The sequence below is a fragment of the Rhamphochromis sp. 'chilingali' genome (genome assembly GCF_963969265.1).
Source record: "Rhamphochromis sp. 'chilingali' genome assembly, chromosome: 16".
Taxonomy (NCBI): Eukaryota; Metazoa; Chordata; class Actinopteri; order Cichliformes; family Cichlidae; genus Rhamphochromis; species Rhamphochromis sp. 'chilingali'.
In genome coordinates, this window is record NC_137943.1 from 3,450,684 (window position 1) to 3,464,372 (window position 13,689).

The 13,689-nt window shown below is 41.3% G+C and overlaps 1 protein-coding gene and 1 long non-coding RNA gene across 2 annotated transcripts in view; one reads left to right on the top strand and one right to left on the bottom strand.

Moving 5' to 3' along the window:
• pappa2 (pappalysin 2) overlaps positions 1 to 13,689 on the top strand; it is a 99,818-nt gene that overhangs the window by 27,340 nt on the left and 58,789 nt on the right. The window contains exon 10 of the mRNA XM_080906587.1: positions 12,907 to 13,089. Within this exon, the coding sequence (XP_080762713.1) occupies positions 12,907 to 13,089 (183 nt within the window). The remainder of the gene's footprint in view (positions 1 to 12,906; positions 13,090 to 13,689) is intronic.
• On the bottom strand, positions 5,086 to 8,498 carry LOC308412328. Its single transcript, XR_013974561.1, has 2 exons — positions 8,007 to 8,498; positions 5,086 to 5,831 (listed from the first exon to the last, which is right to left on the bottom strand). It is a non-coding gene; the product is annotated as an uncharacterized lncRNA (long non-coding RNA).

The window sequence follows — 13,689 nt, forward strand, 5'->3', positions numbered from 1 at the left end:
TCCTGCAAGCACATGGTCCTTGTTATTCCAATCATAAATCCTTGAGAAGCACGATTTCCTTTGACATGATGTATAGGGTGGGGAGGAAAGAAACAAGAAGGAATATAAGGCAACAAGAAAGCAAAGTGAATGAAAAGGGACAAGAAACAAAAAAGGCAAATACTGAAAGAGCAAATGCATGAACACAATAACACGTTTCCATCTCTTTCATGAAAACTCTGACCAAATATGTGGAAATCCTCTGCTGGAATTTATGCTTTGAAAACAAGCGGCTAGGAAGAACAGGGGGATTACTGCTCCCTCATTCGCTGCGGGACCATAATGATGATAAAGGGTCAATTACAGTCTTACTCTTGTTGAAATCTCCCAATTCTTTGAATCTTTGGGCTGAAGGAGGGACAATACTCGGTGTATCAATGCTCAATCAACAATCATTTATTTCCACACAATTCAACAATAAGAGCATTACAACGTCCGGACGGGAGAGATGCTACCAGAGGGTCAGGCACATGTCTCAAAATGGTGACGGGTTGCTCAGCTTTTTATAGTCTCTAGTGGCCCCCAGCTAGTCGTAAAAGCCAAAACATCACATTTTTTCTCTGTTACAGCGCCTAAGTTATGACCTCGGCAGTTGTTTCTCTGCTTTCTGTAAGGTGGGGGTGTGGAATGTGGTCTATCTATCTCCCCTGTCTTTAGACACAGAGTCTCCTGCTTACAACCTTCTCTTCATGATTCAACAATTAAGCATGTCAAGAAAACAGTGTAACACATTCCCAGCAGATCAAGGATACAGAGTGATGCACATTTATCTAATGAACTAATATGTGAATATGTTCTGTTAACTCAAAAGTATAATGAGAACTAAACTACATACAGCTCACACACTCTATATTAAAGGGTATAATGTGATCTACAGCAGTATTCTAATTCAACTACTTTGATTACATATATAAGGTAACATATAATAACAGAATAATCTAATAATTCCCCCTTTTGATCTCTGAAAGAGATCACTTACAACATGCACTCCAGGGTCGCAAGGTCCAGGTTTTCTTGATCCTGAGGCCCTCTGTCCCCCTTTAACGGGTGGACCATATGTGGGATGACCTCTGTGTTCACGCAGTTCAGATGCAAGCAAAGTTAGATTTACAACCATAACAGCAGTTACAGATGACTCTCCCATCACTCCCCAATTCTCCCACAGCTTTATTTTGGTGCTCCAGTTTTCCACTCCCATTTTAATGCCCCCTTATACCTTTCAAATGTACTTAGACTAGAACCTCTGTCTAAGGAGCTTTTAACCTTTATTTTTATTGCTGCAGCTACCAGTGTCTTCCAGTTTGGGTGATTCTCAGCTTCTTTCTTCGACCTCCGGGGTTAGACCACCCTTTAGTCATTGCACAGTTCTGGGGATTATTCTGCCCCGATTTCAAACAAGGATCTGTGTGTTTTGGGGTCACCGGCGTGTCCCCCTTTTTGCCAAGAGCCTCTCGAACCTCGTTGGTCTGGTGTTCCTGGTTTTCGCCAACCCCTTCATGGTTATTGCTGTGTTTGTGGGATCCATCTTCTCCAGGAGCCCAAACGTCATGACACTTGACCCCAGTTGCTGTCTCGGCAGTCCCTACATCTGTCCCTGCTGTGAAGGGTCCTCACATCTCCGGGTCCCCGTCTGGTGTCTGTTCCTTTCTCTGCAAGAGACAGAAAACCAAAACACCTCTCTCCCTAGCCTTGATAATCTAATATTGTTATCCATTGTTCTTCTAATGATTCAAATTTGGTTTAAAATATTATGTTCAGGACTTATTCTAATCATAATCTATGTGTGTGTAAAAGAAATCAAAAATTAGTGAACCCTTTCTAAGTCTAACACATTATAAGCTTAAGTTTTACCATAGCTAATTTATTAAACACAAAAATAAACTCATAGAAATTTTCATATCACCATTGTTTGATGTTCAAACTCAACTCCCCCTTTTTGACACACTCCCATGTGTCAATTCATTGGAGCTAGACAATTAAAAGAGAAGGTTGGTGACATCATATCTCAGAAAGTATCAGAAATTCTTCTCTCGAGTACCGTTGCTCCAGCCTTGTCATCCCTGAGGATCTTCGATCCCGAAAATGTCCCTTCTCCTCATGTAATAAAGTCTGTCATCCTTCCATGCCCTGGTAACTGGTCCATCCAGAGCTGTAACATTTTGAAATGTACATACAACAAGCCAAACCACACCTTGGTCACACCAACCCTTTTCTGCCCTGAAGATGTCCAACACCATCTTAGTCTGGACCAGGGTTGTAATAGTTTTGCAATTTTCATCAGTTTTAATCAGTTTTTACCAATTGTTTGCTAGTTTAGTTTAGTTTTTATTTTCTGAAAATCCTTAGTTTCAATTTAGTTTTGTTTGTGTTTTGCAAAAATTAAGTGTAACAAAATCCCAGTTCCATCATATCAGTCATGCTCTTCTGGTTATCCTTGGGTGTTGAGACTAATAACTATTAACTCTTGCCGCACCGTGTGGTCCTAATTTTGGTTGAAGTGAATTGATAACCTTTTGAAGGCGATTGTTTCACACCTTTATTTAGATGTCCCAGTCCTGTTGTCTCGGGATACATCACGCTGCCTTATCTGGGGTTAGCTGTTTTCTGGGGATGCGGGTTGAGTGGGTGAGCTCTTCAAGGAGGGGGAGTGTGCTCCCCCTGATGAGGTCTTCTAGGTAAGCTAGGTTAACCTTCTTGTGTGAGCTTTTCAAGTGCACTTTAAGGTTAGTGGGACTTTTAGTTTTATAAATGTCCCTCATGACCCCCTGATGACCCAGTATTTCATTTTTGCACACTGTAGTACACATTTTAGTTTTTGCTTGTAGCTCGCATACTCTACTTGCCACTCCTCTAATTCCTGATGTTTCTTAGAGAGGGCAACAGTACCTTTAAAATTATATCACATGTGTGGGGGTGTGGCCTTGCCAATTGTTTTGCCCACCTTTTCAAAATGGCTGGCGTGCCCACAAGCACATTTCATGGAAAAAGAAAGGTAAGCTTGATATTTACATTTAAAATGTTTTGTTAAACTCAGATTTTTATTTTATTCTTTTTGCAAGTACCCCTCCTCGGTGGCGAGAAACTGTTGGTGTGGTCAAGTGGGTGCTCTGGAAACAAACGCCCAGGACAGAACAGTTATCAGTCATGTACTTCCTACAAGTTTTGCATATGTTTTATTCCATATTGATCCTCTGAGTGTAATGGTACAGTTTAATTTGAATTTATCCAAACTAAACACAATATTTTCTTTATTTACTTTGCTCTTGTTCTTTTTCAGTACCACATCCTATCAAATGTCCCTGTCGATTATATTCTACATTTAATAACTTACTATTTCAAGTGAGAACCTAAATCACGTGGACCAATGTTTATTATTGCATATCTCTATTCTGAATGTGGCCAGTCATTCATAGGTATTGTTCAATTTTGGCGATTTTCCTCTATAAAATTTAATTGACTTTTTACAGTGGCCTGCTATGGTTAATAATAACATATTCCAGTCATGAGTGGCATCAAAAGTCTTCTCCACTGTAGCATTTGGCATTCCCAATAATATAACATGATACCTTACTCAAAACACAGCTAATATAGCACAGTTTTCTTAATGCAAACATCGGTAACTCAAAATCAGCAACCACAGTGTTAAGTCTGCAGTTCATACTTATGTGAAGCTAGAGTCTCCTCCTCCAGTCTCTCTTATCCTCCTGCTCCTGAAAAAACAAAACAAAGCGAAGCATCCACCCTTCTCTTGTCGGCTGGGTGAATTGTTTATGAATTGTTTATTGGCATTTACTAATCCTAAAGTTGGTGCAGTCATTGTCTCAGTATCAAGTCAGTCAAAACTTTTCGTCGTCAGTCCATCACAGTCCATTCACATGCATACCTCCATACACATTCATACCAGATGTTGCTGATAATGGAGTCTCACGCGCAACCTATTCGAGCCTCCATCATCAGCAAGATGACGTCATCATTTTAAAGGAAAACAATTCCTTGTTGTTTTTTGGGCCGGATTGACTCGGTGCAATCCTTTTAGACTCAGAACTTCTCAGTGTTCCCTAAGTGAATTTCTCCCAAGCCAATTACAATCATGGAGAAGCACACTTTGCAACTGTTTACAGTAATAATATTTTATAGCGCTTTAAATTTCAATCTTTCAGGCCTGGTTTAAAGAGCTGATTGTTAAATCATGAACTCACAAAATATCAACATATCCCCACCGGTGGATCACACCTCTCAGATTTTCTTATCTCAGTGCACTGTAACAAAACGAAAACAGACATAACCAACAAAACACTAACAACAATAACACAAACTAGGGCCCGTTGCAGACATGTCCAAGCATAAAACTATCCCTCTCTCGCTTACGAGAAAGAACACAAGCCAAAGCTCACTGATAAAATCAAGCTAGCGCTAAACAAAACCAAACAATCAACCAGAAATTCACAGGAACATTTTGCTTCCTGCCGGGACAATATTGTGTGGGAATGAGAACCTCAGGTGCCGTAACACCTTTTGTTCCTCCTTGAATTAAAACTCAATCACAGAAAATGCCGTACTCCAACCTAACCTTACACTATTAATTCATCATTTTCACTCTGTGCCACTGTTCCTCATCAGGGCTGTGTGAAGCACAGCAAAGAATACAGTCAAGGCCTTGAGCCATAAACAGACATCACGCACAGACATTGTTTTCATAACCAAACTGTTTTAGACCTTATTCCTAAAATCTACATAAATGCCCTCTGGGTGACATATAACACATTCTAAGTATTTAATGGCTCCTCATAAAAATTATGCATTGGGATGTTTGTGTGCAGCATTTTGCATATCAGCATAAGCAAAGCATTCTTCATTGCATCAGCGTGTGTGTGTGTGTGCGTGTGTGTGTGTGTGTGTGTGTGTGTGTGTGTGTGCATCACTTCTCAGTGAATCAACATTCCCGTGTGTGTGTGTGTGTGTGTGTGTGTCATTTCTCACTCACTCAACGAGTGCACGTGTTCATGTGTGTATTTCACTTCATTCTGAATCTGTGTGTTTGGAGACGTGTGTGTGTGTGTGTGTGTGTGTGTGTGTGTGTGTGTGTGTGTGTGTGTGTGTGTGTGTGTGTGTGTTTGTTTCTCTTCATTCTGAGTCAGTGCATGTAGATGTGTGTGTTTGTGTGGGTGTTTGTGTTCATCACTTTCCTGTTCTGGTGTTCTGGGTAAACCACGGCCTGAAGCGTGCCCTGGGGTCCTGCCCCCCCTCCTTTTCAGTTTGTTTGCGACCATTGCTGCTGCTGCTGCTCAAAATTCAGTCCGTCCTGGTTCTGACCCCAATTGGGGCAGTCCTTTCTCCAGGGTCGATGTTCACCGCAGGTGAAACTTGCATCTTCTTCTGTGTTTTTTGTCCATTCTGAGGTGCCTTCTGACCTCAGTTACTCCTCCTGTCTCGGTCACGCCCTTTTTCGCCACCCGATCATCCGTGTTGGTCCATCACTGTCCTGCACAGTGTGAATGCAAAGTTATCAAGGTCAGCATTCTTTCGCTCGGCCTTACTTTTCATTCGGGCTTGGCGGGCGTCTCGTCACAGCTCTGTCAGCTGACGCAGTCTGGGAATTTTTCCCCCGTGTAGTGAAACGGGCCTTAGGTTTAGTGCTCTCCGTCTCGGCTGCATGAGATCACATTCCTGCAGGTCTGTTGACATTCTCAGGTCGTTGTTGTGGGTCCAGCTGTTGCAGCATTTGGTCAGTGTCACGTATGGGGGAGAGCAGGAGTCCAGTCAGCCTCGGCTTTCAGGGCCGGCAAAGCAGCCTGTAATTAAATATGTATAGAAAAAACAAAAACAAACAAAAAACAAAAAACAAAAACAAACGAACAGGAAAATGTTGTTGTGTTGGCTGTGTTATTCAGAGGGGAGACAGTGGGGCCAGGCCCTGTGTCAGCCTTCTCTCCCCCTTTTTTTGTTTTTTGTCTCCCGATATAATCAACTCCTAACCCACCAAGTTGACAGGACAACACCGGTATATGTTAAAATTCTTAAGATCATGTTTAAAAGCCCAAAAAGGAACTTTCTTTCATTCAGTAATCACTTTTATTAATCAATCAACAGAAAACATGTCACAATTTGAATCTTTTAACCACTAAATTTGTTGTGTCTTGCCTGGTTGGTTAGACCAGTGTTCCTTTTTTTTTTTTTTTAGTTAAATTGTTGTCCTGCAACCCAGAGGGTTTCTTTGTCAGTAATGTATAGACTTCATCATTTAAGTATGTCAATTTTTCTTTAACCTTGCTGGAAAATCTTCACGTGTTCATGAGTGTAAGCTGTTTCTTCATTGCGTGTGTGTGCATTTGTATAAAAGCAGGTTAATTTTATCTTTTCTCAAACTAGGCGTTACCTTAAAAGGAGCCTTTCTCTCACATTTCTCTGCTTGTGTGTGTTTTTGTTTCACCTTTTTGTTGTGATGCTCCGGACGCCTTCCCAACCTCCACAAGTCCGTTGGCCCCAATTTTATGTGTTAAAACTTCTCTTAATTTCTCCTCTAATTCTCTCCTCGCTGTTGTCTTTTTCACAGCTGCTGATTCGTGCTGGGTGTGGTTCCCATTACCTATAATTTTGCTTCGGCCGCTGTGCTTGTGGGGGCAGTTGGTCCAGGTCCGCAGCTTCCTGTATTAACACACTAAGAGATTTATTTAATTTCATTTTCATCACTTTTAAACCGATAAGCAGGCAACCCGCCTACCTTGACAGCGTAAACTGTACGCCAGTCTCCCAACACATTCCTCTCTGTACTCCTCCATAATTCTCCACTGCACACCTCTTACTATCTCTCCTTTTTATTTTTATTACACCACAGAGTAATACACCCAATTATGCCCGTCTATCTCTATGTGGCTCCAAATTCCCTCTTTATTTTAATTTCACACTCGTCAGGGGACAGGCACACAACAATTTCAACCACTGAAACGAGGAATTCAACCTTTTTATATTTCTTTACTAATCTAGACTCAACGTTTGTTCGCAAAATGTGTCTTGTTCTAGTCCGGAATAAATGTGAACCCGTGATTACACGGCCGTTCCAGTGTTATTTCCGTAGCTATGCGGGGGCCCTCACCTCCCCAAGTCACCACCTCGGCACCCGGACAACGCCGGTCCTGGCCACGCGTCCACGGACAGGAGGGTCGCCACTCCTAGGGCAAATGTTCCACAGGTACACTAGGCATCAACCTTTGATCCTAAAATGTGTATTTGCTCTAATGTCCTCCTAATCAAACACATCAACCGTCACTGTCACTGTGTTCACGCTTCACACTCCACACAAAAAACACACTCAGAGCGCGCCTCACTCCCACTCTCACTCAGTGCGCGCTTTACCCACAAGACAGCACCCAGAGCGCGCCTCGCAGCTTCACACACACTCTCTCACCCAGAGCGCGCTTTCACACTCACACACAACACTTTTCCTCAGCGGGAATTTTACACAGAAACCTCTGAGCTCAACTATTAGATCTTCTTAAAGCACACTGCACCATAGACCAAAATACCCCTTTCTCTGCGCTTATGACCGCCACCACGGGGCAAAGTCGCATCATAAAAGTGATGCTTGCATCCCCGAAGTTATACCCGACATCATAAACCAGGTGTTGCTAATAAAATAAACAAACCTCGACTTCAATGTACTGGACTAATGGCCGCGTCTTCAGAATAAATTCTAATGTATTATTGCTACAGAAGCCAGTATTAGACAAAATTAAATGTGGAAGGTAAAGTGGCTGCAACTAGTCCAACGTAGTATCTTATTAGTATCTCGGTAGAAGCAGTTTATTTAACACACTGGAATTCAGCCTCAACTTATGTTGTTAGTATCTTGCGCCAAAAACCAGACACCGACAAATTTACTGTGAAAATACATGTGACTCAGCGAACAGATTAATTTGGAAAGCCCAATATGCACATTTGGTATTTATAATACAACAGGCTGTGCTTACCTTTTTATTTTTGGACCGGTCCTCTGTTCACCTCGCCTCACGATCTCACCAAAGGTCAAATCTGCACCTCCTCAGCACACCAAAGATCCGGGTCTCACGGCACCAAGTTGTTGAAATCTCCCAATTCTTTGAATCTTTGGGCTGAAGGAGGGACAATACTCGGTGTATCAATGCTCAATCAACAATCATTTATTTCCACACAATTCAACAATAAGAGCATTACAACGTCCGGACGGGAGAGATGCTACCAGAGGGTCAGGCACATGTCTCAAAATGGTGACGGGTTGCTCAGCTTTTTATAGTCTCTAGTGGCCCCCAGCTAGTCGTAAAAGCCAAAACATCACATTTTTTCTCTGTTACAGCGCCTAAGTTATGACCTCGGCAGTTGTTTCTCTGCTTTCTGTAAGGTGGGGGTGTGGAATGTGGTCTGTCTATCTCCCCTGTCTTTAGACACAGAGTCTCCTGCTTACAACCTTCTCTTCATGATTCAACACTTAACCTTCCTGCCTTCTTGGGACCTTTTTGTGCCACTGCTATGTGTTAAATGGCTGCCATTTCCACTGTGTTCAGTGGAATATAACCAAACTTGCCACAGGATAGTTTTTACCTGTCAATGTTAATATTCCAGTGTGAATTCCTTAAATCAGCCTAAAATGGCTGAGCAGCAGAAATCCCCACACCCATCACCCTGGGGACCATTTTCTGCCCATTGACTTCCATTATAAACGCTATTTTTCAACCCCAAATTATCATCATATGATTTTATTTTTTCTTCTTTTCTTGGATGTCAATGAAGACTCAGGGCCTTGAAGTTTTAATTTTTAAATTGCAAAAAAAATGCAAAAAAAATAATGGCAGGTCAAAATGTATGTTGGTGCCAATCTTTGGTCCATCTAAAGGCCTACTTATAATGACAATCACATATTACTTCAACTGGTTTTTTGTGGAAATATTTAGTTTCGTTTTTTGGTTTTTGGGGCTTATAACACAGGGCGCTCATGTAATAACACTGGGATTTGAAGGGTTAAAACAACGAAAATATAATTAAAACTTTACATGAATATTTCAGGGAGAAGTAGTTTTACAAGGTTGGCTAATTTAAAGTGGAATAAAATATGGATATATGGTCTTTTTATGGCGTGGCTGAGAATGGTCCCTAGGGTGATGGGTGTGAGTTTTTTAAAGGATGGCAGGAGGGTTAAGCATGTCAAGAAAACAGTGTAACACATTCCCAGCAGATCAAGGATACAGAGTGATGCACATTTATCTAATGAACTAATATGTGAATATGTTCTGTTAACTCAAAAGTATAATGAGAACTAAACTACATACAGCTCACACACTCTATATTAAAGGGTATAATGTGATCTACAGCAGTATTCTAATTCAACTACTTTGATTACATATATAAGGTAACATATAATAACAGAATAATCTAATACTCTAAACAGTGGTATGTGCACAGCTGAGGAGACAGCCAGTCTGCTGGCTTCCCTTGCTCCCTTTTCACTCTGTCCCACTTCTAAGGACCATGATGTGTGGGTCATTTCGTCAGCCATCGGAGATGGGCAATAACATATTCAGTGTGGAGAGGCAGAGGGGAAGTTGGACAAACTCGTTGCGGACACCATAGCTGGCAACCCAAAACACAAGTTTAAAGGCAAAAACACTATTGGCTCAAATTGTTGGCAAAAGTGACCAAGTACATCTCCTCATAATGCTTCCTGTGCCAGTATTGACTGGTTTAAGTCCATTTTCAGGCTGAGGGAAAACACGGAATTGTTTGGAAGCGTGCACTGCCGCTGTCAGAGATTAAACTGCTTAATGTGCTGCATTAAGTCTTAATACAGAGTTTTATTTCAAAATGAGGTGTAAAGTTTGCTTTTAAGGCTGCCTCGTGTTAACTGTGCTGTAGAGATCAGAAAAAAAGATGCATGTTTGAAGTTCTGTAAAAAATCTTTTCACACGGTAGAAATGTGCAAGGAAAAAAAGCTATGTCAAGAAATAATAGGGATCTCAAAATAATAATTGAGCGCATAAATGTCTTGATGCATGTTCAATCATCCAGGTAAGTAAATCCCCAAAAGTTGATTCTGTTCATCTGGACGTCTTCAGTGGGAGAAACTTTTCGTCACTCATCCAAGTGACTTCTTCAGTCTCAGCAGACTGCAGGTTTCCCCAATCTTATAAACAGGACATTTGAGTAATGATTGAAACTAGCGGGGAATCAAGGAGGCCATTTATGTGAAAAGGGAAAGACCATCTCTGAATCGAGGATGGGGCCTAAGGGTACATCTTTCACCATCTTACGTGCTGTGATTGCAGCCGTTCCCCAACTCTCTGTGAATGGGACTCATGGCCATTGATCAGTGGTTGTTGATCAATGGTCATGAGAATTTGCATAATTAAGATTAAGGAACTGACCTCCCAGCCCATTGTTCCTTCAGTGGGCTGGTTTCAGTCATTGTGCAAATGTTGGTGAACCTGCAGTCAGCTGAGACTGAAGAAGCCACTTAGATAAGTGATGAAACGTTTCTTCTGCTGTAAACGCTACATCCAAATGAACAGAATCAACCTTTGAGGAGTGCACATTTTCTTCGTTTATTGAAAAGAAAATATCTCGTTACAAACATACTATTTGTAAAGGGTGAAAGGTTTTCTACCCATTCTGCTTCAAAGTGGTTTATTAGCTGAATGCTTAAGTTCAATTATGTATTCCCGTTAAAGCTGCTAGCGTGAGAGAAGAACAGATGAGTGAGAGGAAGCCTTTAGGAAGGAAAACCAAAAAACAAGTCTGAAGGAAAGAGTGGAGCCGTTGGATGGTTATTTTATCTGGGTTTGTCAACATGACAGACAGAGTCTTTGCTCATTTCATTTACTCAGTCAGTCCGTGGAAAACTAAATAGATGGTATGCTAACTGCATCAAAAGCTTAAAAGACTTCTCAGGTAATGCTCGTCCTGTATCAAAATGCAGTAGCTTCATATTCTCTTCTTTAACGCTTGTCACAAGCTGTTTATTGAAGCGGTTTCCATAGTAAGTGCACCTGTTCCACACAGGCAGTAGCTCCACTTCTCTCTCAGTATTAAAGATGGTTCCCATTTGCTTACTTTTACTCTGGGCTGTACGAGTATAATAAAGTAGCATGTTGGTAGCTTGGAAAATGTGGTAAGCCCCCAAAAATGTCCATTTCCATTTTATGGGTCTTTACACACTCATTTAGAGACCAATCTTTGCATTAATTGTCCTTCTGACTGTGCTTCGACATGGTTAATCATAGTGGGTGTGAAATATGTAACACCTCTTTAGCGTGTTGATTTTATTTGGATTTCACCTGAGACAGCTCATAATAATTGTGCCATACTGTGATTCCATTGTGCTAATCACTAACGCTCTAACAATTAACAACTCATTTCGCCTGCTGTAATGATGTTACTTCCTGCGTTCTTGAATGAACGCCATCTTTAAGTGAATGGTTGTAACTTTGTCAGCAGGAAAATTCCACTTTCCGTTCCAAAAGAAAGTCAGCTTGCTTGTAGTTTTTAGAAGTAACACCGGGAAATGTATTTTCAGTTACTTATAAATAGAGATGAAGACACCATATTGAGGAAAAGGCAGGACTCAACAAAACCAAATTAAAATCACTGCTATGTTAATCAGAGTAGATTAATCTGCTTCTTTTGGACAGGGTATGGTTTGATCTGATTTGCTTGACAATGACATTTCACTGGTAGCATTACCTAAACATCAGATTTACCCACTATAGGATATCTGACAGGTTTGTCTCTACTTCAAACCAACAGGAAGAACACTGACAGATTCCCATTTCAATGTCATCCCAGCTTATGTTGATCTAATGCTGCTAGCTCCTACACATAATGTTAATAATTTAATTCCCTAAAGCTATATAGATATTGATAATCCTGGTACCCTTGGCAGTGTATATAGTAAGTTCAATCCAGATTGATCAATGGATCTAGGAGGAGTTAGAGGACAGGCATACATGCATATGCAGTGATCATTGGAGTAAGATGTAGCTGAACAGGTTTGCTTCAGCTTTCTGGGTAAGGCAGCGAGTTCCATAACTGAGGGCCCCGGGGTGCAAAGTCCATTTATCTTTAGAGAATTAGGTACAAGCACCTCTGTCTCCCTCCCTTTCACCCTCTCTCTCTCCCTGTAGGCAGAACCCAGACTAATCAAGGCTGAGAGGCACTAAAATCTTAAAAATCAATTTTTGAAACTCACAGATTGCCAGTGGCTGGTGTAATCTGGTCACTTCTCTTTGGAAGTGTTAAAAGCCTGGCTGCAGTGTTGTTGACAGCGGTCTCTGGATGTTTCTCTGCTGCGGCAGATATGTGCGCAGGAAAAAGTATGGAGGACTTTGTGACAGACAGACACAGAAATACACAAAGAACTTTATCACTGTTGCAGTTTGTATCTTTGTTGATTGGTTCAGTGTAACAGCTTGCCTGGCATGCCTCATTTTACCTTGTATAAATTCCCTCATTTGGAGAAGCATGCATGCAATGTATTCCTAGAAATATGCTTTGTCTGGATCTTTGTGCTGCTGTCCAGTTTGCCAGTGAGACACACCCTTTTCGCAACCACAGTCCTTCACTGAAGGTAAAGAGAAATTCAGTTTATTTAAGTGTGAGTATGGGTCTAAAAAAAAATCTATTTTTCCACTCAGACACTCTATTGAGTCTCCATGGTGTACTTTTGTATTTTCTGGAGTCAACTGAATGCTCACTACACTGTTTCTAATCATCATCATATATCAGTTAGGATTAATTCCTGCATACATGGGGTGTTCTGTGCTTTAGAGTAAAATGAATGAAGTCATTGGGAACACTTGTAACACAACAGCACCAACATGTGTGTCTGTGTGATGTTGTCAACAGGACCACCTGATGTGGAACAGCCATGTGATTCCAGTCTCCAAGCGTGGAGTCCTGAGTTTAGCCTGTATGACACCAACGTGACGTCACCATGTCCGGGCACAGAGGGCTGCACCCTCACACTGAGGTTCCTACACCCTATTGTTCCACACGCCCTTACGCTCTGGGTCACGTATATCTCTGCGAGTAAGTGTCACTCCATAATAAATACTCGTCAGTTTTGAATAATAGGCACGGTGGGGAAATTAATTATTTGATCCCCTGCTGAAATTGTACGTTTTGCTCACTTACAAAGAAGTAGACAGTCTTGGGTAGTTTGATACTTTTATGATAGACAGAATATTAACCAAAAATCCAGAAAAAAGAACACTTAACATAAAATTTATGAATTGATTTGCTTCTCATAGAGTGAAATAAGACATTTAGTACTTGGTAGAAAAAGCCTTGTTGGCAAGCACAGCAGTAAGACTTTTGTTGTAGTTGGTCACCAGATTTGCGCAGATCTCAGGAGGGATTTCAGTAGACCTCTCTTTGCAGAAACTCTCAACATCCTTTAGATTTCTTGGCTGCCACTTGGCAATTTGAAGCTTCAGCTCCATTCACAGATTTTCTATAGGACTACATTTCTGGAGACTGGCTAGGTCACTTCTGGCCAGACCACAATGCGCTTCTTCATTAGCCACACCTTTGTTCCCTTCGTGGTCTTCTGGATAACCTGTCCTTGTCTCAACCAAGATTTTATGATAGAGGTCCCTGTCAATAGTCCTTCAGTGTGGTAAAACTGTC